The 25,322-nt window shown below is 44.7% G+C and overlaps 1 protein-coding gene across 1 annotated transcript in view; it reads right to left on the reverse strand.

Annotated features, from left to right (window-relative positions):
• The window catches only part of TMEM116 (transmembrane protein 116), a 76,959-nt gene that overhangs the window by 34,334 nt on the left and 17,303 nt on the right, over positions 1–25,322 (reverse strand). Inside the window, exons 2-4 of the mRNA XM_089676907.1 lie at positions 17,331–17,377; positions 14,703–14,766; positions 12,678–12,806 (exon numbers count right to left, since the gene is read on the reverse strand). Of these exons, the coding sequence (XP_089533033.1) occupies positions 12,678–12,806; positions 14,703–14,766; positions 17,331–17,377 (240 nt within the window). The remainder of the gene's footprint in view (positions 1–12,677; positions 12,807–14,702; positions 14,767–17,330; positions 17,378–25,322) is intronic.

Here is a 25,322-nt window from a genome sequence, read left to right on the forward strand (position 1 = left end):
GGTAGAGGAGGAGGAGGAGACAGAGGACCCAGACGCACCGTGGCAGTATGCTGTGGAGATGGAGGCAGGGAGTCCCTCGCATTCCTTGGCACAAATGGCCCATAGCATGCTCGGTTGCTTGCGTAGCGACAGCCGAATAATAACCATCAGACAGAGGGATGACTTTTGGCTGTCCACCTTGTTGGACCCTCGCTACCGGTCCAAAATGGTGGCCTTTTTCACACCTGCTGAGAGGGAGGCCAAAATTACGTACTATAAAAACCACCTATGTAGTCAGTTGGTCTCTGCCTTTGTGCGCCAACGTCCATCCTCAGACACTGTGGGCCCTGTGCGCTCGCGTTCCGCTGGCATGGCAGCAGGGGAGGGGTGGGGTGGTAGGAGCAGTGGCAGCTCCACCAGCAGCGGCTGCCTCAGTCTGCAGTCGATGATGAGTAGCTTTCTTCACCAGCGCAGTGAGGAAACTACTAACCAGCCGCAGCAGCAGCAGCAGCATCAGGTGGACCTGGAGCAGGAGCTCAAACAACAGGCTTGGGCCTACTTGGACAGCACCCTGCCAACCGAGGTAGACAATCCCCTTGACTACTGGGCAACGAAACTTGACCTTTGGCCCCAACTAGCTGAATTTGCCCTTGAAAGGCTGTCATGCCCGGCCAGTAGCGTGGCATCGGAGCGCGTGTTTAGTGCGGCAGGAGGTATTGTAACTCCGCGGAGGACACGACTGTCCACCCAAAGTGTGGAGAGACTCACGTTTGTGAAAATGAATCAGGCGTGGATTAGTCTGGATTTCAAACCACCAGTTCCTGACACAACTGACTAAATCCGCCATGAATCATGCCTCAAACATGTGCCACTTTCAGGTCTCCTCACACTGCTGGTGTGTTTAATTTTTTGACATAGGGTGCTGGCAGATTACGGGCCTCCTATAGCTGCTGCCAGGCCCCTAATCTGCCATAGGCCCCTATATACCGCCTCCTCATGCTGCTGCCAAGTCCAGAGTCTGTCATGGGTCCCTGTATGGCCTCCCATTGCTGCTGTCTCCATCGCCACACTCTGCTGCCATGTGCCACTTTCAGGTCTCTTCACACTGCTGGTGTGTTAAATTTTTTGACATAGGGTGCAGGCAGATTACGGGCCTCACATAGCTGCTGCCAGGCCCCTAATCTGCCATGGGCCCCTATATACCGCCTCCTCATGCTGCTGCCAAGTCTAGAGTCTGTCATGGGTCCCTGTACGGCCTCCCATTGCTGCTGTCTCCATCGCCACACTCTGCTGCCATGTGCCACTTTCAGGTCTCCTCACACTGCTGGTGTGTAGAATTTTTTGACATAGGGTGCTGGCAGATTATGGGCCTCCTATAGCTGCTGCCAGGCCCCTAATCTGCCATAGGCCCCTATATACCGCCTCCTCATGCTGCTGCCAGGTCCAGAGTCTCTCATGGGTCCCTGTACGGCCTCCCATTGCTGCTGTCTCCATCGCCACACTCTGCCATGTGCCACTTTCAGGTCTCCTCACACACTGCTGGTGTGTAGAATTTTTTGACATAGGGTGCTGGCAGATTATGGGCCTCCTATAGCTGCTGCCAGGCCCCTAATCTGCCATAGGCCCCTATATACCGCTTCCTCATGCTGCTGCCAGGTCCAGAGTCTCTCATGGGTCCCTGTACGGCCTCCCATTGCTGCTGTCTCCATCGCCACACTCTGCCATGTGCCACTTTCAGGTCTCCTCACACACTGCTGGTGTGTTACATTTTTTGACATAGGGTGCAGGCAGATTACGGGCCTCACATAGCTGCTGCCAGGCCCCTAATCTGCCATGGGCCCCTATATACCGCCTCCTCATGCTGCTGCCAAGTCTAGAGTCTCTCATGGGTCCCTGTACGGCCTCCCATTGCTGCTGTCTCCATCGCCACACTCTGCTGCCATGTGCCACTTTCAGGTCTCTTCACACTGCTGGTGTGTTAAATTTTTTGACATAGGGTGCAGGCAGATTACGGGCCTCACATAGCTGCTGCCAGGCCCCTAATCTGCCATGGGCCCCTATATACCGCCTCCTCATGCTGCTGCCAAGTCCAGAGTCTGTCATGGGTCCCTGTATGGCCTCCCATTGCTGCTGTCTCCATCGCCACACTCTGCTGCCATGTGCCACTTTCAGGTCTCTTCACACTGCTGGTGTGTTAAATTTTTTGACATAGGGTGCAGGCAGATTACGGGCCTCACATAGCTGCTGCCAGGCCCCTAATCTGCCATGGGCCCCTATATACCGCCTCCTCATGCTGCTGCCAAGTCCAGAGTCTGTCATGGGTCCCTGTATGGCCTCCCATTGCTGCTGTCTCCATCGCCACACTCTGCTGCCATGTGCCACTTTCAGGTCTCTTCACACTGCTGGTGTGTTAAATTTTTTGACATAGGGTGCAGGCAGATTACGGGCCTCACATAGCTGCTGCCAGGCCCCTAATCTGCCATGGGCCCCTATATACCGCCTCCTCATGCTGCTGCCAAGTCTAGAGTCTGTCATGGGTCCCTGTACGGCCTCCCATTGCTGCTGTCTCCATCGCCACACTCTGCTGCCATGTGCCACTTTCAGGTCTCCTCACACTGCTGGTGTGTAGAATTTTTTGACATAGGGTGCTGGCAGATTATGGGCCTCCTATAGCTGCTGCCAGGCCCCTAATCTGCCATAGGCCCCTATATACCGCCTCCTCATGCTGCTGCCAGGTCCAGAGTCTCTCATGGGTCCCTGTACGGCCTCCCATTGCTGCTGTCTCCATCGCCACACTCTGCCATGTGCCACTTTCAGGTCTCCTCACACACTGCTGGTGTGTAGAATTTTTTGACATAGGGTGCTGGCAGATTATGGGCCTCCTATAGCTGCTGCCAGGCCCCTAATCTGCCATAGGCCCCTATATACCGCTTCCTCATGCTGCTGCCAGGTCCAGAGTCTCTCATGGGTCCCTGTACGGCCTCCCATTGCTGCTGTCTCCATCGCCACACTCTGCCATGTGCCACTTTCAGGTCTCCTCACACACTGCTGGTGTGTTACATTTTTTGACATAGGGTGCAGGCAGATTACGGGCCTCACATAGCTGCTGCCAGGCCCCTAATCTGCCATGGGCCCCTATATACCGCCTCCTCATGCTGCTGCCAAGTCTAGAGTCTCTCATGGGTCCCTGTACGGCCTCCCATTGCTGCTGTCTCCATCGCCACACTCTGCTGCCATGTGCCACTTTCAGGTCTCTTCACACTGCTGGTGTGTTAAATTTTTTGACATAGGGTGCAGGCAGATTACGGGCCTCACATAGCTGCTGCCAGGCCCCTAATCTGCCATGGGCCCCTATATACCGCCTCCTCATGCTGCTGCCAAGTCCAGAGTCTCTCATGGGTCCCTGTACGGCCTCCCATTGCTGCTGTCTCCATCGCCACACTCTGCTGCCATGTGCCACTTTCAGGTCTCTTCACACTGCTGGTGTGTTAAATTTTTTGACATAGGGTGCAGGCAGATTACGGGCCTCACATAGCTGCTGCCAGGCCCCTAATCTGCCATGGGCCCCTATATACCGCCTCCTCATGCTGCTGCCAAGTCTAGAGTCTCTCATGGGTCCCTGTACGGCCTCCCATTGCTGCTGTCTCCATCGCCACACTCTGCTGCCATGTGCCACTTTCAGGTCTCTTCACACTGCTGGTGTGTTAAATTTTTTGACATAGGGTGCAGGCAGATTACGGGCCTCACATAGCTGCTGCCAGGCCCCTAATCTGCCATGGGCCCCTATATACCGCCTCCTCATGCTGCTGCCAAGTCCAGAGTCTGTCATGGGTCCCTGTATGGCCTCCCATTGCTGCTGTCTCCATCGCCACACTCTGCTGCCATGTGCCACTTTCAGGTCTCTTCACACTGCTGGTGTGTTAAATTTTTTGACATAGGGTGCAGGCAGATTACGGGCCTCACATAGCTGCTGCCAGGCCCCTAATCTGCCATGGGCCCCTATATACCGCCTCCTCATGCTGCTGCCAAGTCTAGAGTCTGTCATGGGTCCCTGTACGGCCTCCCATTGCTGCTGTCTCCATCGCCACACTCTGCTGCCATGTGCCACTTTCAGGTCTCCTCACACTGCTGGTGTGTAGAATTTTTTGACATAGGGTGCTGGCAGATTATGGGCCTCCTATAGCTGCTGCCAGGCCCCTAATCTGCCATAGGCCCCTATATACCGCCTCCTCATGCTGCTGCCAGGTCCAGAGTCTCTCATGGGTCCCTGTACGGCCTCCCATTGCTGCTGTCTCCATCGCCACACTCTGCCATGTGCCACTTTCAGGTCTCCTCACACACTGCTGGTGTGTAGAATTTTTTGACATAGGGTGCTGGCAGATTATGGGCCTCCTATAGCTGCTGCCAGGCCCCTAATCTGCCATAGGCCCCTATATACCGCTTCCTCATGCTGCTGCCAGGTCCAGAGTCTCTCATGGGTCCCTGTACGGCCTCCCATTGCTGCTGTCTCCATCGCCACACTCTGCCATGTGCCACTTTCAGGTCTCCTCACACACTGCTGGTGTGTTACATTTTTTGACATAGGGTGCAGGCAGATTACGGGCCTCACATAGCTGCTGCCAGGCCCCTAATCTGCCATGGGCCCCTATATACCGCCTCCTCATGCTGCTGCCAAGTCTAGAGTCTCTCATGGGTCCCTGTACGGCCTCCCATTGCTGCTGTCTCCATCGCCACACTCTGCTGCCATGTGCCACTTTCAGGTCTCTTCACACTGCTGGTGTGTTAAATTTTTTGACATAGGGTGCAGGCAGATTACGGGCCTCACATAGCTGCTGCCAGGCCCCTAATCTGCCATGGGCCCCTATATACCGCCTCCTCATGCTGCTGCCAAGTCCAGAGTCTGTCATGGGTCCCTGTATGGCCTCCCATTGCTGCTGTCTCCATCGCCACACTCTGCTGCCATGTGCCACTTTCAGGTCTCTTCACACTGCTGGTGTGTTAAATTTTTTGACATAGGGTGCAGGCAGATTACGGGCCTCACATAGCTGCTGCCAGGCCCCTAATCTGCCATGGGCCCCTATATACCGCCTCCTCATGCTGCTGCCAAGTCTAGAGTCTCTCATGGGTCCCTGTACGGCCTCCCATTGCTGCTGTCTCCATCGCCACACTCTGCTGCCATGTGCCACTTTCAGGTCTCTTCACACTGCTGGTGTGTTAAATTTTTTGACATAGGGTGCAGGCAGATTACGGGCCTCACATAGCTGCTGCCAGACATGTAATCTGCCATGGGCCCCCGTACCGACTCCTCATGCTGTGACGTTGCAACAAGGTGGAATTCAACCCTACATATGTTAGACCGCCTTTACGAACAGCTAAAGGCCATCACAGATTTCCTGATGTTAAAAGCGGATAAAGGTACTCCCTGTGTAACTTAGATGTCAGCCATTGGCAGCTCATGTGTGACACCTGCGCTTGCTCAGGCCCTTTGAGGAGGCCACGCTATTCGTGAGTCGGCAGGACTATGGGATGAATGAGGTCAAATCGGCCATGGGCCCCCGTACCGCCTGTTCACGCTGATGCTGGTCCCACAGTGTGACCTGGGTCCCTGTACGGCCTTCCATTGCTTCCACTCTGCCATGTGCCACTTTGAAATCTCCTCACACTCCTGCGGTTGTCCATTTTGTCATAGGTTGCTGGCAGATTACAGGCCTTCCATAGGTGCCACCAAGCCCCATATCGGCCATGGGCCCCCGTACCGCCTGGTCACGCTGCTGCTGGGCCCATAGTGTGACCTGGGTCCCTGTACCGCCTCCCATTGCTCCCACTCTGCCATGTGCCACTTTCAGGTCTCCTCACGCTCCTGCTGGTTTCCATTTTGTCATAGGTTGCTGTATGGCCTCCCATTGCTGCTGCCTCCACCGCCACACTGTGGCTCCAAACACTGGTTTTGGCCCCGTGACTGGCCAAAGGAGTGAAGTGTGCAGTGATTCTAAGATCGACGGCACTCATCTGCATGTCATACTGACAGACAGTATTATTTCTCTTCCCCAGCAGACTCCAAGGGCATTTAAATTAAAGGTACAGTGTTCTGCACTAATATTAAGTCTCTCTGAAGCCTAGAAACACCCTTTTTTAAGTTAAATTCACAGCGAATTTATTCGACTCGAATCGAATATTGTCCACGAATTCGCCGAATCAGTCGAATCGAATTTTTCATTTCTTCGCTCATCTCTACTTACTATATATGAAAATTATGTTCCTTTCCTAGCATTTCTGAACAGAAAAAACATAGCTCAGAGCAGTAATAACCCTTTTATTTATCCTAATCTATACATTAGATCAACCTTTTTTCAGCATGTTTACACCAGAAGAACCCTTACTAAAACCAATTCGGGAATCAGCAGGGAAAATGCCCCATACATTGGTGGTCAGTTGAAATAATGCAACCCTTACTGACAGCTAAAAAAAAATAATTGGGTCATGCTGCTGATTATTCCAAGTATCGTTGGCCCTGAAGCTATCATAAGAGGGTCAATCAGCCACAGCTCAACGAACCCCTGGAAACATCTAGTTGGGTATGGCTGCATTAGACCTTTAATAAGTATAGTTGTGGAGAGGGACAAAAGAATATGCATTGAAAATAGGGACTGTCTATCCTAAAATGTAAAAAAATGGAAACTATTCTTTTCTCAAACACGACAAAGTGGGTTATTTACTAAAACATGCGTGCAAAATCTGGTACAGCTCTCCATAGAAACCGATCAGCTTTCAAGTTTTATTGCTAAAGCTTAATTGAACGAGCCAAAGATAGAAGCTGATTGGCTACCATGCACAGCTACTCCACATTCTCACTGCATCAGTTTTAGTAAATCTACTCCAGAGAGTCTGCTTAGTTTAGTTAATCCACCGATACAAGACACCCAGTATTGCTGTTATGAGGTATATATCTGGTGTGATCTAGCATCAATCTAGCATGATCATGATGTGATCTAGCATGTGAGTGACATTTTTTATCCAATTTAATAAAGTGTTTAAACGATAAAGCACTATTTCTGTCTATTCCATTTTTTACGGATCGCTGGGGAGAGGAGGAGAAGGAGGACAAAATTCAAAGCACGTTGTGGGTAGGAGAGCCAACAGAGGAATCTGCATCTTATCCTGTTCCATTAGAGGACACAAGCGTGATGTGACCAAAACATTGTATAATGTGAGGTCAAAAAGCTCCAGGTGAGAGCACAACTTGGGTGCTGGTGGAGGAACACTGTTTATGTCGTATGAAGATAGAATATTGAAAGATTAAAGGTACGTGAAGATATATGGGACTTTATATACTCACTATTGTGCACAAGATTTCTTTGCAATGTGTATATATTAATGATTACTGTTTGGTAATTGGAAGGCGCTGCACTAATTTGTTTGTTTAGCTTTAGACATATTGATGAGTATGTGGAGGGTGTAAGCGACCTCATTTGGAGTGATTATTTATTTTTATAATATTTTTTGTGTGTTTGGTTGCTCGCTGAATTTTTTATATACTTAGCTTCCAAGTTTTATTGCCAAAGCTTAATTGAACAAGCCGAAGATAGAAGCTGATTGGCTACCATGCACAGCTACACCAGATTCTGAGTGCATCAGTTTTAGTAAATCTACTCCAAAGAGTCTGCTTAGTTTAGTTAATCCACCAATACAAGATATTGACATTGTCAAAATCCAACTACATACTTCATCACTGAGCAAATATGACATTCCTTCTCACTCTGCCCTGGACTTGCCTAATTCAACACTTAAACAGACTTTGTATGTCCAAAGAACTTTGTGTTTATGATTATAATTATTTGAATTCCATTGTGTTCATTTCCACTCCCCACTGTGAATGTTTCCTTACATTATTGTAGTGGTAGACAACACACATAGAGTTTAAGGTGTTTTCATACACACGTTTTCCTGTGAAAAAAGTTCATTACATGTTTTCTTTGTATTCATAGCAGCAGACTGCCTGTGACATAAGAGTTTGCAAAATCAAAACCAGTCCCTCCCCCTTTATTCTTGCTTTGTCATTTTTCACCGTCATATTTTCAAGCACAATAGAATGTATGTGAGTGCAGAGGGCAAACATCTATTTTTAGAGGAAGCGAACTACCTACAAACTGGGGTTGATTTAAAAGGAATATAAGTTATTCCCTTATATACACTCACCGGCCACTTTATTAGGTGCACCTGTTTAATCACTTGGTAACATAAATTGCTAATCAGCCAATCACATGGCAGCAACTCAATGCATTTAGACATGTAGACATGGTGAAGAAGACTTGCTGAAGTTCAAACTGAGCATCAGAAAGGGGATTTAAATGACTTTGAACGTGGCATGGTTGTTGGTTTCAAATACTGCTGATCTATTGGGATTTTCACGCACAACCATCTCTAGGGTTTACAGAGAATGGTCCGAAAAAGAGAGAATATCCAGTGAGCGGCAGTTGTGTGGACGAAAATTCCTCGTTGATGTCAGAGTTCAGAGGAGAATGGGCAAACTGGTTCGAAATGATAGAAAGGCAACAGTAAAATATGTAAATGTGGACCAAAATCATGTTTCCAACACCTCGTTGAATCTATGCCACTGAGAATTAAGGATGTTCTGAAAGCAAAAGGAGGTCCAACCGGGTTTACCTAATAAAGTGGCTGGTGAGTGTAGGTTTACTATTAAAAATATGAAATATGTGGTGGGCCACAGTGATGACAATATTCTACAGAGACCAAGTTTAAAACATCTGTCGGAACACCGATGAAAGTATTACAGCCATAGTAAAGTGAGATGACCCTTTAAAATGCTCTTTCACTGATGTAGAACTTTTGCATGCCTATTCTCTTCACTTCCTGTCCCAGAAATACATGAGGAAGTGAGTGGAGATTTTTTCCAAAGCACCATACATCTTAGACAATTGTCACTTGAACACATTTATTCATTGGAAGATTTCAGGCCATGTGTATTTACACAATTTAACAGATACACTATATTGCCAAAAGTATTGTGACACCCCTCCAAATCATTAAATTCCAATCACCTCCATGGCCACAGGTGTAAAAAATCAAGCACCTAGGCATGCAGACTGCTTCTACAAACATTTGTGAAAGAATGGGTCGCTCTCAGAAGCTCAATGAATTCAAGCGTGGTGCCTTGATAGGTTGTCACCTGTGCAATAAGTTCATCTGTGAAAAGTTCCTGCTGCTAAATATTCCTCGGCCAACTGTTAGTGATATTATAACAAAGTGGAAACAAATGGGGACCACAGCAACTCAGCCACGTGAGACGTGTTCTCTGGAGTGACGAATCACGCTTCTCTGTATGGCAATCTGATGGACATGTCTGGGTTTGGTGGTTGCCAGGAGAACGGTACTTGCCTGATTGCATTGTGCCAAGTGTACAGTTTGGTGGAGGGGGGATTGTGGTGTGGGGTTGCTTTTCAGGGGTTGAGCTTGGCCCCTTAGTTCCAGTGAAGGTAACTCTTAAGGCATCAGCATACCAAGACATTTTGTACAATTTCATGCTCCCAACTTTGTGGGAACAGTTTGGGGATGGCCCCTTCCTATTCCAACATGACTGTGCACCACTGTACAAAGCAAGGTCCATCAAGACATGGATGAGCAAGTTTGGGGTGGAGGAACTTAACTGGCTTGTATAGAGTCCTGACCTCAACCTGATAGAACACCTTCGGGATGAATTAGAGCAGAGACTGCGAGCCAGGCCTTCTCGTCCATTCGACATCACTGCCTGACCACACAAATGTGCTTCTGGAAGACTTGTCAGACATTCCCATAGACACACTCCTAAACCTTATAGACAGCCTTCCAAGAAGAGTTGAAGCTGTTTTAGCTGCAAAAGGTGGGCCAACTCATGTTGAACCCTACGGACTAGGACTGGGATGCCATTAACGTTCATGTGCGTGTAACAGCAGTGTTTCTATTTATTTTCTTTTACTTTCTATTGTGTTTATTGACCAGAAAGAGCAACAATATGCTGCAAGCTACATAGAGGGTCACATGTTATAAGAAACTGCCTTACTAGAAATGTGTCTGCAACAGGGTAAAAACTGGATTGTCCAGAGTCATGAGATCACTGACAGCTGAGAAACAAAACAAAGCCATTACCTGAGACATAACTCAACAAGCTGAGGACTGAACTCTGTACTTTAATGTTAACTGTAAATGTTTGTCATTGTCAATGTTTCTGTGTACAATGCTTAGACTTGGTCATCTGGATGTGAGGAGGACCTACCCTAACTCTACAAGGTCTACATCATCTTAGTGCTCATTCACATGTGCAGCTATTCTTGCTGCCACTCTGAAAAGTGATCAGCGGTGAATCCCTTTTCAAATGATGACTGGCAATGAGGAGGCAATATTTTGCTTCCTCAACGCTTTTTCAAACCCTCAAAATGCTAACCCGCTGCACCGCAACCAAGTGCATTGCACATTGATGCCGCATGGCTCCATTCACTTGAATGGGTTGTGTTTGGAGGCAGTATTGCCCTCCCAAATGTGACAAGTCATTTATTTTTAGCCATGGCTACAGCTTGTGTACAACCCTGAGTGGCTGCATTTCTGTGTTTAGGTGGGTGGTTGGGATTTGTAAAAAACAACAGATCAATTGCATGCTTTTGTTGCCCCTGGCTACCCATATAAATGGGCCCTTACTCATAACGAAACACATTTTGTGGACACAAATAAATAAATAAAAAGCTGTACGATATCTGTATACTTTAGCCCAGCCTTTTTCATCCAGAGTGCCCAGGCACCCTGAGGTGCATTCAGGTTTCTTCAGGGGTGACTTGGCAAAGTTCCTGAAAAGTGTATACAAACCATCAGGTGGATCAAGCCTGACTTTTAGTTACACAAAGTCATGGGTTTTCACTGTGCACCATTACAACCTTCTAGCCCTCGGAATCCTAACAACCAATGACGTCATCGATTGATAAGGACGACATCGGGGACCTGCACAGCATCCTTGTTTACCCCTCCCCTGCTCCTCTCCATTAGCCCATTAGCTGAGGGAGGGATAGAAACTGAGGGAGAAGAGAAACACTGGAATACTAGCCAGTGCCAGTGTGCAAAGGTTTATTTCCTTTAGAAGAATAAATCACCTCAAATGTTGGGTGTCCTACGTGTGGGGATTCTGCTGCGCTATGTTAAACTATTAGTTTAATTTTTTTACAATTTATAACGGTGCCTCCAAGAATGTGCATAATTTTAAAGGGTGCTTTACTGAAAAAGGTTGAGAGACACTGCCCTAGCCCATGGACAGATGAGCCCTTCTTTGAAGTGACAGCACTGACATAAATCAAAGGACTAGGGTGAGCATTAAAGTAGAACTACAGTGCATCTGATCACCACAAACCAAAGATGGTGTTTAATTGATTTTTAATATTCAAAGAAAACTCCCCTATCCCTCCATGTCTTCGTTATTTAGTTTGCTGGGAAATCACTTTGCAAAACATCCCTTTGCACTTCTGGCTGTGACCATGTTGAGTAAGGGCAGATTAATCTTCCAATGAGGACACCAGTTTAGGTTACCCTGGGGGTCCCCAAGGAATTCCCCTAATTTCCATGGATTTCCATTCATTTCCTGTTTGGCTGTAGGACAGGAACTGAAGGGAAATATCAGCAATGGGACACAGATGGTGAAAAAAAATTGACAGAGGTTATAACCCTCCCTTACTCTATCCAAAATGAAAAAAAAAAGTTTTGCCTATAGCTCTACTTTAAGTTAGGTTTAGTGATGACTAACTTAACCCCTTGACGCCAACCGCATGCAAATATACGGCCTCTCGGCGACTGGGCCTTGACGCCGAGAGGCCACATATTTGCATACCATTTGAAAACCCATACGTGCTGAGTGTGTGCGCCTTGCATGCTCCCAGGACATATGTCGGTGTCTCATCGAGACCTTTACCGATCATGTGACCACCGTGACAGCGAATCACGGCGGTCACATGACCTTAAAACCCTGCCTTGCCTCCCGGAGTCTAAAACCCCTTAAAGGCCCGGGATGCGCCGGCGTGAAGAGGTTAAGAGACAAGCCATATGATTTTTTTTTCTTTCATACAAATTTTGCTTAACCAGCTTGTATGATGTGACAAAAATTTAAGCAAATTTTGACAAAATATCAGGATAATCTGTCATTTGGCCTAGTTGAATCTTCCATAGTTATTACTGTAATGCAGTCAGGCTGCATATATAACTAAACATGTTGTTAAAAAGGTTAAAAGACCCTGTGCTAGCAGCATGCTAGGGAGTGGGACCACTGCTCAACACAGAGTAAATAGTCTGGTCTTGAGAAGGTGGACACACTCTTCCAGGGCTTCATTCAGCAGTGATCAAGCTTCCTGAGCAGCACTGTTGACAGGAGCATTCAGTAGGGACTGCTGGAGATCTAAACCTCTGCTCTCTGGCTAACACTGGTCCAACCCTCCAGCATGCTGTTAGTACAGGGTCCTCTACCCCTGCTGCAGCACAAAGCAAACAAAAAAAGACCATCATATTTATTACTGTATATGCAGCCTTGCTGCATATACAATAATAATTTTGGAGGTTTCAATTATTTTTAATCAGCATAATAAAATTATATTCAAACACTTTACAAACAGATGCCCTGATGTCTATAACGAAAATGGGTGACTGATGTGCAAAAATAGGGGATCACTTACCTGACCCACTGCCTGCAGGTTATAGCATGCTACATTGTGCTGGCATGATCTCCTATATAGGACGGCCCCAATGAGCCAACACGCTGCGAGGAGCAAATCAGAAAGACTAAGGTAGAAGAGAGGGCGAACCTAAAAGTGACAATTACAAAAATATTATTGTCTGCAATAAGTCTGACATATCATTGAAACTAAAACACACACCAGTAGAATGCATGTATATGATATGAATTCTATAACTACATAAATATGCGGTGAGCAAAGTGCTACAGAATGATTAGGTCTTTGAAGAGAATTTGAGCCAAGTTTTTTTTAGTGTTGGGTAGAAGGTTTAGAACCTCTTTTAGGTATTATTGATGCCTATATCCTAGTGGGAAAGATTTCCCCTCCCCTACTGTTCAAGGTTTGAGATATTGTTCTCATGTTGTTGTGAATACCTGTTGGCACTACAACAGCCTAAGCTTTTGGGGGGGGGGGGTTTGACAGGTACCCACTCCCGCTGCGATCACGTAGGCGATCGGAAGCGGACGTTGTCCTCCCTGTAGTCTTCTGGGACATATGACAGGTCCCAGAAGAGTACAGGACTATTCACAAAGAGTGGCCCTACTCACACATGCACAGTGGGCATCTAGCTGTGAAGCCACAAGCTGTCACAGTTGGGTGTCCACACTGAAGATGCCGGTGCTGAGGAGACGGGGCGGTCAGTCAACCTGGCCAGTAAGAGGACACAGAGGGATCAAGGGACAGGTGAGTGTCCACTTTTTAAAAGTCAGCAGCTACAGTTTGTGTATCTGCTGACTTTTATTTTTTTTAATTCTAGCTGGACCTCAGCTTCAATCAGACTGAAAGAACTCTCTGTGTTGTCTGTTCCTTCAGTGATTGATGGTGTTCTCCCAAGTAGGAGATTGGTGGTATTCTACTCAGTAAGAAGTAATTTCACAACAATCAGTAAATTGAGTTGTTGCTTAAGGTTGAGCAGTAGAGGCTACAGAGAAGGCCTGGTGTACTATGGATGGGAAGTTACTATGTAGATGACATACTGTGCCCCCTATCCCTCCAAAGGCATCATTGGCCTTGCTTAAAGCAGAGGTCCAGTTGGAATAAAAGTCAGCAGCTACAAAAACAGTAGCTGCTGACTTTTAAAAAACAGACACTCACCTGCCCCTCGATCCCGCGATGTCCCCACACCGGCTGGGTTGACAGACTGTGCTATCTCCTCAGAGCCAGCATCTTCAGTGTGGGCACCTGGCTGTGGCACCTGGTTGCGCTTTGTGAATGGTCCTGTAGTCTTCTGGGACCTTTCACGTGTAACAGAAGGCAACGGGGAGGGGGGTGAAGGAAAACTTCTGCTTCTGGTCGCCTAGCGAAAGTGGGAGCGGGTACCTGTCAAATTTGGGTACACCCTCCCCCCCGCTCCCCAAAGGTGCAAATCCTTAATGGGGAGCGGGGGACAAAGCCTTAATGCGGATTTTTTCCCTTTTGGGTAGAGCTCCACTTTAACTACACCCCCTAACCGTCCTGTAACCTAATCCTATAGTTAGGACCTGGTAAAGAAGTGTAGTTAAAACTAGCTTCGCTCTCCTGAATAATGTTCAATTACACTCTTTATATGCACCAAGAATGCCTCCTCTGTACTCTTACCAGGTGCTTTAAACAACATAAACATTACATTGGTGACCACACAGGAAGTGGGAGGTAATTACCCATGAGGGACACAGACAGCAACAAAAAAGGTAACATAAAGAGGATCTAATTTTTTATCATTATACTTTTTTTTGCTATTGCTGGAGAGATTGGGGTCATTTTCAACTCACTTCTGGTAATATTATTGAGACAGAATGTTAACGGGAAATTATCCAATGGGGTCTGAGGCAGAAATAATGCCTGACATAGGTTCTAACCCAAGCTAAAAAACAGTTTAAGATTGAGCTGGGTTTTAATTGGGCTGTAATTATGGGCTGAGTGTTATAACCGCTGCTCATTCCTATATGAAAATATATAAGTTAGCCATTTTAACTAATTACTTACCTCTGGAGATGTAACTATATTCTGAAAGACTGCATAACCAATTATTGATCCTGGACCTAAAATACTAAAAAAGACAAAACAAAACTGTAAATATATATACAGTATATATATATATATATATATATATATATATATTCAAAACTAGTATAGAGGAACTTGTGGATCTTGCAGACGAGATAGATTAAAACAGCAGTTTTTTTATTGTTGACGTTTGGAATTCTCTTTATTGGCCCGTTCACTTCCATGTTGTAGTGGATTGAGAGAGATGGATTGAGTTTCATCAAAACGTTGACAATTAAAAGGATGCTGTTTTGATCTATCACCTCTGCAAGATCCATGAGTGCCTCTATACCTGTTTTGGATTTGTACGGATTTTTTTGTGGGTGAGCACCACGGGATTTACCTCAAACATAGAGTGCCGTGGCTACCCAGGAAACCATAGAAAATATATACATTTTGCACAGTAAACAACATGTTTCTATGCACGCTGTAAGATTTATCAGTCATGTTTGCTCATTACATACACAGGTTCTACTTCCAGCTTTAGGCAGTCCATAGATTATGCAATTAAAAAAAATTTTTTCGATTTGACTGTTGATGGGGGAATCCGTCCCGTGGAGCATTCCTAGTGCCTGTTGCCTACTCCCACTCTCAAACGGCTGTTTGTTAATTTTCCTGGTAGCCCGGTTAGTTCTGTTCCATCACATCTTGTTGGGTTGTTTTTGCCCCTGCATGGTTGCACTTGACAAATTTCCGATCTACTGCCTCTTTTTCAATGCCACTTATGTGTATCCCTGTTGGCCATTCTGTTTGTGTCCACAGCAAAGGCCACAATCTGGGGGTGTTCCTCACAATTCCACCACCAGTCTTTCTGGTGAAGACTAGGCACTTTCTAATTCTGCCCCCACTTCTGGTGACACAACTATTAGTTTATGTTCCCTTATGTTCCCTCATAGTTGTCTAGTCTGTTTATTTATACAGTCCTAACCCTGCTTTTGGCTGACGTTCCAACCTGGCATTTGACCCTCAGACTCTCCATACATTATCTATTAGCTATGATCTTCCTTGACGCTGCACTAGGTGTGTCCACGTTCCTAACCCCAACAAGCAGTCTACTGCTAATCCTTACATAAGACATGCTTAGATCATTAAGATGTAAACTAAACTTTGCCATGGATGCATTCATGTTTATGAAAAACAATGTGTTAGTTCAGGTTTTACAAGCAGCACAGTTATGTCATTTCAGTATCTTTGTGATTTCTAAATTTAGTATCAAGAAAAGTCAGGCTAGTCATGTGGATTGATGTTTTCTTACACACCCTAATGACATGTGATTTTTAACCATACCTGCAAGATCTATAAACTATATGATATGCAAAGCAAAACGTCAAAGCTGAGTGGCAGATGGTACAGATAACAGCGTTTGTATGATCTAAAAATAAAATTATTGTTATATTAATACCCAAAAAAAGATATGTACCTCTGTGGGCAACGGTGCTGAAAGCCTCTCCAGCTCCAAGAACCATACGCAAGGCTTTCTATTGTGCCAGGTCACCTAACCTTTTGAACTTCATACCAGGAGCAATGCTGTGACATTGTCTTTGAATGGGAGGATCACTATTCAGTCAATGAGACCTTTTCCCCAGACCATGCAAGTCAATTTAAATCCTCATATGAGATTCTATATTCATATCATATGTTCTCACAAGGAATGCAGCGGGGAGGTCTTGTCAACTATAGTGTTCCAGGCAAGAGAGCAAGTGCTTGGAGATGAAGAAAAGTTCCATCTGTCAAAGCAGTTGTCTCCTTGATAGCAGTGTTTTCGTACATCCTTGGAGGAGAAGGGGCCCCTTGTCTAACCTCACATCTAGCCTTAGACAGCACATAGGAAGATGGGACACAGTACTATATGTACTTTGTCCCCTTGAGAACACAACACAATAATAAAAATGGAAGTGTCTGCTCTGGTTTGGGGGTTCTCTAATCCGAGTGCACCTTACTGTTCTCTACTGTTCAATGTTTTCTTGTAGAATGTGATTGGGGATTTTCTACATCTCTATATTGACATGATATCCCTTATATGTCGCCTGTTTGTTCGCTAAAATGTATGTCTCAAAAACCCAATACATATTCTTTAAAAAAAAAAAAATGGAAGTGAGACATCTTTATTTAGAGCAAATCTGTCAGCTGTTACATACTGGCTATAGCAAGATCCTGGTGTGTACAGTAGACTGAAACCAATGCAGATGCCAAATTATGACTGCCAGGTCATTAGCACTGGAAATCAATTACTTTGCCAAAGACTGACTTCAATGATTTTCTGAGCTGGAGAACTGCAGATAGTTATATAACATGGCGAAAAGTTTGCTCTGTGTTTTGACATTAACCTAGACAATGAGAGACTCAAAGGATATGCACCATGTAATCTAGTTAGTGTACTGCTGCATGTCCAAGTACCCTTCCCTTTAAGGTGACAGACACCCGTCAAATGTCAGATGATTTTATTAAAAAAACAGAAAGAAAGCCCATGAGGTCATGTAACCTCTAGCAGGAGGTGTGGCGTAAAGCTGCAAAAGTTGTGTACATAGGGGCTCCAGTGATGACAACCCAGCTAATTGGTTCTCATACCTTAGTGTAGCTGTAATCACTTGTATCCATTTGATTGTAAAATACACCTGTGAAAAGAGTAAACATATTAGTACTATAAAAGAACATTTAGTCACCGGTCACAGCACTGCGATTTAATCATTTTGTGATTTGTGTGAAATTTCAGCGCTATTTCAGGTGCACTTTCTGAAGACTTTATTTCTACTTTTGAAGATTTTAAATGATTTCTTGCAATTTGCAGTACGATTTCCATCATATTCTATGTATGTGAAATCACAACAAAACTGCAGAAAAAGCAATGCAAGAACTACTTTAGAAGTCGCACTGCAGCAAATTGCAAATGTTAAGACACTGATATTCACATTCATTAAATGCGATTTCAGGTGTGATTTGAATTCCCAAAACGCACCTGAAATCGCACCAGTATGGCCGGGCACTTAAGCAAAGGAAAAAAAAACTGAACACTATGCCTTATATATTTTACAAGCAAGTGCTAAATAAACTAGTTATTGGCAATATATCTCTATATAAAGCTTTGTTTAAATATATTTTCTTTGGTGACATATCTTTAGAAGACACAGAAGAATAGGCTTTATACCCAGGAACTCCAGATTTCCTCAGCTATGGCCAAATTAATTATGCCCATAGACATTAGATGATTATCGCCTAATCCTGCTGATTTGGCACACCTTGATCTGAGCACCATTTAGATCCTAGATGACACCCTTGTTGACTGATCTAACATAAAGCTTCTATTAGCTAAGCTGTATTTTATCACCAAATAAGTAGCGCAAGAAAGCCTTTTTAGAACAGAAGCTATTCAAATGTCACACTCCATCACGTATCCCAAAAAATAGGGGATTAATCTTATTTTTAGTATAGGGTGGCGGGGGTGCACATAGATCAGATCGTTTCTTTATTCCCGAAGACTAATTGTACATCCAGAACCACTGATGTATAGCAATGTTCCTCAACCAGGGTGCCACGGTGGGATGCTTCTGATGTCAGTGGCCCAACGTGGACACATGCCTATATTTAGTCAATGTCACTGACCATATATGGGCATGAGTTCTTATAAGGGCTCCAGAGATGCAACCTTCCCAGTGGGCAATTGTGAGACCCTAGCTACTTCACCAGTGCCTACTAAAACCCTAAAAGTAGAAGGAAGAAAAAGTAACTTAGTAAAAACCCTTTGCAAATATAACTGATGTTTAAGTATGTGCATGATGAGTTTGTTTCTGTGGAAGTAAAGATCTGTTTTTATCAGCCACAGAAGATATGTACCTGCTATGTTTCCGTAAGTTAACAACAACCCTAGAACATAGGAACATTGGGTGTTTTTACCTGTTCTCTGCATAGCTGGTGCAGACTTCCACACAACTGTACTGTAGAAGATTATCAAGCATTTTCCCTGGATGGTAAGATATGAGGAGCGTTGATACTTCTCCTCCCAGGTCCACAATGCAGTTCCTGAGCAGCATATCACTAGATCTGAGCACTGCCACCATGGGGGAATGCTTCAGCCAATGCAGTATAAATGTGGTATTTGCACAGGTAAGTCTTTGAACTCTGCCATATAGATGACTGCATATAGAGAAGCCCAATCAAACTCCTCATAGGTCCTGCTATCAAGTGGAGATCTTAGATGAACACATTTTTTTCCACATTGCAGGCACTCTTTATTGTGTACGTAAACCTTAACAATGATTTTCTCTTTTTTGTCTGTTAAATTTACTGTACTGTACTGTGTTACATGTACTGTAAATGTCTGTTAAATGTGTGTATTTTGTTCTGTTCTATAGTTAAAAAAAATGCTAACTGTTCCAGCATTCTTGTGATCTGGTACCTTTCCGTGCTCTGCCTCTGTTCTTTCTGTGGACTACAGAACACCACCCCCATATTATGGAGAAAATGAGGTGTTCTGCAGTTCCAACACAGTCTAGCAAGTGAGAAAAACGAGTCTCTTTCCACAACTTCCAGGATCTGGAGCTTCTCCTTTGCTGTTTACTTTAGATTTCTAAGGACTACATATCCCATGGTACCTGGCTCCCCGCAAACAGTAATCCCTGTATTGATTCTACCTCCTGAAACTTCTCTTCTCAGCACCTCTGTAGTTCAGAAGGCAGGCTGTGTGAAATGTGTGTGATGGCAGTGCCTACCCACAGGGAAAAGTGAGTACATAGAATTTGAGGAAGAAAACATGTGGGGTTCTTCACAAGGTAAGTTTACAAAAAGATTGTTCAGATTAATATCGCAGTTAAAAAATTGAAATACAATGTGTAAGTGAATATGATTTTAATTTTGAGTACAGATACAAGTTAAAGCTGAAGTTTAAAGAATAACTCCGGGACAGGCAAAATAAATCACACATTAGTACATCCCCTACACAAAACACTAAACAGTTAATAAAATGTTGAAAATTCTCACCATGTAAGAGAAAAGTCTGATTGAATTTTCATGACCTCATCTCTATAATTAAAAAGATAACAGCATCTGCTCTGCTAAGGAGGAGGTGTAACAGCAGGGATTATATCATATCCTCTCTTCTCTCTCTGTAGCAAGAGGAAACTACAGTTCCCATGAACCACAAGGAATTGTAATGAATGTAGGTGGGTACACTAGGCCTCTACATGTTGAATATGTCTGAGAGTCTTGGTCCGCCCACCACTGCAAGTGGGGCTGAATCACATCACTGTTTCCTGGAGAAATAACTACAGAAGGGATGTGCCAAGGCCAGAGGGTGGGGGAATAGGGGGCATAGCAGCCACCGGTCTTGCAAACAGGAAACCAAAGAGAATGAACAGTTAAATATTTATTTTATTATCAGTACTTATATAGTGCCGTCAATTTATGCAGAGCTTTACATACTGTATATATATTATACATTCACATCAGTCCCTAACCCTCATGGAACGTACAATCTAAGGGCTGGTTCACACTGCTGCGATTTCAGGTGCGATTTGCGAATTTAAATCATACTTGAAATCGGATCTAATTAATGTGAATGTGAGTGTCTTAACATATGCGATTTGCTGCAGCGCGGTTTCAAAAGTAGTTCTCGTATTACTTTTTCTGCAGTTTGTTGCGATTTCACATATAGACTACAACAGAAATCACACTGCAAAACACAATGGAAAACACACAAATCATTGAGAAATCTTCAGAAAACGCGGTGAAATTGCAAACAAAATGCGCAATTTTAAATCGCATCCAGTGTGAGCCAAGCCTAACTCACATTCATACATACACATATTAGGACACATTTAGACAGGATCCAATTAACCTACCAGCATGTCTTTGGAGTGTGGGAGAAAACCAGAGTACCCAGAGGAAACCTACTCAGGCACAGGGAGAACATTAAAACTCCAGGAAGGTGGTGCCATGGTTGGGATTCAAACCAACAACACTAGTGTTGGCAGGCAGAAGTGCTAACCATTTAGGCGTTATGCTGCCCCGGTTTGGTTTGAAAATGAATAGACTATTTCAAAGCAACTACTGAGTGAACCAGAAGATGGATGACATGTTCAGTGAAGGTAGGAAACAGGGGCGGACAGACAACTCATGGGGCCCACGGGCAATAGGGGATCATGGGGACCCTGTGTCCTTGCCCAAACTCAAAAAAGCCTATGAAAAAGATACCAGGGGCATCTCATGGGGCCCCCTATTGACCCCAGGCCCTCGGCCAGTGCCAGAGTTTCCAAATGGTCAGTCCGCCCCTGGTAGGAAATCAGCAACAAGGCCAGTAAAGAAGTTTTTGCCCACAGTTCTGCTTTGAGTATGCATATTTTTAGTTAAATTGGTTCAGCTTGGACCAGTGTAAGTACAGTATGTATGTACCATACCTGTGGGGTCCCCATGAAAGCTGGAAATCACTGTACCAGGCCCCGATACTACTGTGACTGCCATTAGTTTCTGGGTTCCCTACCTAGTGGCTGCCCTGCTCCTTAGTGATGGTCACTCCGCATGGGCGCCATTCAGAGAACACTTCAGCCTCCAGGGATGCATGATGTAAGTATCCCACAGTATCAGGAAGAGGGAATACATCATACTTGTCTAAGTGATGAAAGGTGGATGAACACCTTGGGTCCCACAAAAGGTTTTTTTGGGGGGAGGGTGAGGGGGATTCAATATCCAATTGTTTTAAGGTGGGGGGAGTAAAGCAAATTAAAGTAGTTAAAGAGGGTGAAGGTACAATTTAAATTGGATCATCAACACCATCGTGGAATTGGCAATCACACTTGCTGTTTATGATCCCAAGGAGAGGTGTATACAGCAAACAGTCTATTCTTTAGTTATGAATGGACTGTAATTGCATGTTTGTGGTTTCTTTTTCACTTCTCTTATGCTGTTCTATACAGCTGTATGAGTATGAAAAGCACATTTAGTTAAAAGAGAAGTAGGGCATTTTTCCCCATTTGCACTTCTGAATGCATCTATGGCTTGGAATTCAGCCTTGAAAAATAAGTTTTTGTTTTTTATTTTTTTTGTTAAATCATACTCACCTACTGTAGATGGATGCAGCATCCATCCAATGCTGGATCTGGCCCCCTGCTAGCTATAATTGTGAGAACTCAGCGATCACATGACTGCTGATCCTTGAGTCTTCACAACCGCTCTGAGCAGAGAGCGGTGACTGTCAGTCACCGCTCTCTGCTCTGCCCCCCAACAGCACTGGGCTGTGTGTGTGTGGGGGGGGGGGGTGGCTGGATTCGCTGAGAGGCTGAGCCAAGTGCTACTCCGGACTCTGGGTTGGATGCTGACTTCAGTCTGCTGTCAGCTGAACACAGGTCAGAGGAGTGCAGCAGAAACTGCACTCCAGAAGTACAACCAAAAGAGTTGACTGTACATCTTTAACAATGAAACCTAGAAGTATAATATGTATTACAATTATGTTGCAATCTGTAAATTTGTTTGCTGCAAAGTCAACATGCTATATCTGTAGATACTCCCAATTACAGTTACTTAGTAAGATTACTTAAGATATGTGAAAACTGGTTAGACCAGTGTTGGCCTTTCACTACAATAACGGATGTTGAATAGAAAAATGGAAGTTATTCTCAGGAGATCAAAGAGCAACCTTGTTGCTCTTTGGTCTGCTGTGCTTTCTTTTTTTTTATGTTGCTCGAATAACTCATTTTACAATCTTTCTGTAGCAGACAAAACCATAAGTTCACAAAATACATAAGGTGCCATGACATTATGGCCATGTAGATACAAATGTTAGAACCAGCAAACACAAATTCCTCAGAGCCCTGAGGAAGAGGCAAGTCCTCGAAATGCGTCAACCTTTTGGATGTCTATACTCCCTATTGCGGACTGTTACTCAGCGTGGTGTTGACCCAGCTGTTCTTTATGATGTGCCTTGACTATATTGTCGTTTGTGAGTACAACACATACTTTATTTTTTATTAAACATTTTTTATGGTAATGCACTAGGCCTGTAGATACAAATGTTAGAATGGGGCATTAATGACCCCAGAGCCAGAAACAGTACTTTATTTATTGTATCATTTATTTATTTATTTCAGGTTCTCATATAGCGCTGTCAATTTACGCAGCGCTTTACACATATATATTGTACAGTCACATCAGTCCCTAACCCTCAAGGAGCATGCAATCTAAGGGCCCTGACTCACATTCATACATACACATACTTTGAGTTGAATGACTTGATACATACCAGAGATCTGCAAATAACTGTCATGCTCAAACTATAGAAATATAGACAGTAGCTTCTAGGTGCATATGATTTTACTTATGATACTTCACTCTGGCTCATTTTGATTGTTCTCCCCAGTAGAGCAAATCATCTGGCAGCCAACACAGATATACAGACAAAGCTTTGCACAATTAGATGCAAAGGGGACAATATAGCCAGGCATATGAAAGCCAAATGTTCTTAAAGCATATCTAAAACCAAGAATAAAAATGGACGATATTGCAGCTTACTGGTCCTTAGATGCAGTGGCTGCATTAGTTTTCTTTTCCCTACTTTTTTCTATTTATTTTCTAGTAATCCTGCCATTACCCCACTTTCTGCCCTAGAGTGGCAACTGTACTGAATAGCATTGTCATGCCTGAACAAAGAGTGTGTTATGATTACACAGGGCTTTTTTAACCCCTTGGCACTGGTGCCTCCCGGCCCTTTAAGGGTTTCTGAAGATGGGAGGGCGGGGTGGGGTTTTATGGTCATGTGATTCGCTGTCACGGCTGTCACATGATCAGGAAAGGTCCCGATCGCAAGAGGAGATCGGAACCTTTCTGTGAGTACCGGACATGTGTGCTGGGAGTGCGCAGGCGTCAAGGCTCAGACACCAGGAGGCTGCACATTTGCAAGAGGTTAAGTGGGAACGTGGGGGAATGCAGTTCCGGCACCTCCAGCACTGAATGTATGTAATGGCAAGGGGTGCTGGGGTGTGCTGAAGGGTCTATTGATGCTGGCTGCCTGGGGATCTGTTGTCAATAAAGGCTATCTATTTTTGTTGTCTATTGCTGCTGAAGAGGGATCTATTTTTGCTTGGAGGTCAATTGTTGCTGAAAGGGATCTACTGCTAAGGGAAGATATGTTATTGCTACTGGAGGTCTGTTGTTGCTGGGGTGGTATTTTGTTGCGGGGTTCCTTTGTTGCTGGTGGGATCTACTGTTACTGCTTTTCTAGTAATCATTAACAAATTCTATACAAAAATGATACTTGGATCTGTATTCTCTAAAAGGAGCAGTGCGGGGAAGTGGGTAGGGGTAGGAACCAATGGACGGTGCTCGGAGATGGGTAGTGGGGCGGAAACAAGGGGTGACTTAGAAGGGAGGAGTTCCTGCACCTATTCTCGGAGGAAAAAAGCCCTGTGATTACATAACATCTCCCTCTCTTCTCCATAACATCTTGATAAGGTGTTTTGTAGTTCATGAAGATAGCAAGTAACAATGCTAACTGGTATATTCAGGGGTCAAAAACTTAGAAAGTATTCAACTTACAAGTGTTGGGAATGGATTCCCATCCATCCGTTTTTAGCTCATAGGATCAGATGAGAGCTATGGATGGTCCGATCGGGTCTGCGTGAAAAACTGACAGGTGGACTTGATTGGATCGTTGAGTGTGAAAGGGGCTTAACGACGTCAACGACATCTGCATGTAAACAAATTCCTGGGCACTATAGAGGTTTGGAAACATTAATGAATATGTAAACCCAACATGTCATATTCTTGATATGTGCCTGCTGTACCATGTACTTGTATGAAAAAGTATTCTGATCTCTTTGTATTGCTTCCTTTGTGTGAAATCCCTGCCGTTCCTTCCAGTTCCCCTGTTTCCTATTAAAAACTGACCACATTAGGCAGGAGAGCACAGGTGGTTAGTTCTCCAGTCTATGATCAGGCTTGCCTTGACACAGCTCCTTTGCACAGCCATTCACTGGGAAAACCAGTGTCCTGCTGTTTCTCCTCTCCTACCTCTTATGCAGTTGAGAACAGAGGGTATGTGATCACTTATCAAAAAAAGGGTAAAAAACATTTATATTTATGATGTTGTTTTTATAGGCATACATTTCTATTTTAAATTTAGTGGGTTGTTTTACAAAGTGAGGGTTTACATATACTTTAAAGCAATTGTAAAGATACATTTTTAAATGAAAATATTAAACAGGTTATACTCACCTGCTCTGTACAATGGTATTGCACAAAGCAGCCCCAAATCTCCTTTTCTGGGATTCCCCACCAGCCAGTGCCAGGACTACCAGGGTCGCAAAAGTCGCACTTGCAACCGGGCCCTGGAGTTCCACCACTGTAGGGGGCCCGCTGCCAGCTGCCTGAAGGTTCTTCTGGTTCAAAGTGATGATGGGAGATAGTACACCGAGCATTCACTATCCTGTGTCAGGATGGAGAATGGAGGAAGGGGCCAGGAAATATGTCATTTACCAGCCCTTTCCTTTGCTGAATGGACACAGTGAGTGATCGGTACTGATCTCTCCTGTGTCCATTCATAACTAGGGCATAGTAAACCGTCCACTGCCCTATTGA

Source organism: Staurois parvus, unplaced genomic scaffold (assembly GCF_062004578.1).
Source record: "Staurois parvus isolate SC_StPar_1 unplaced genomic scaffold, SC_StPar_1.0 ptg000014l, whole genome shotgun sequence".
NCBI classification, from domain to species: Eukaryota; Metazoa; Chordata; class Amphibia; order Anura; family Ranidae; genus Staurois; species Staurois parvus.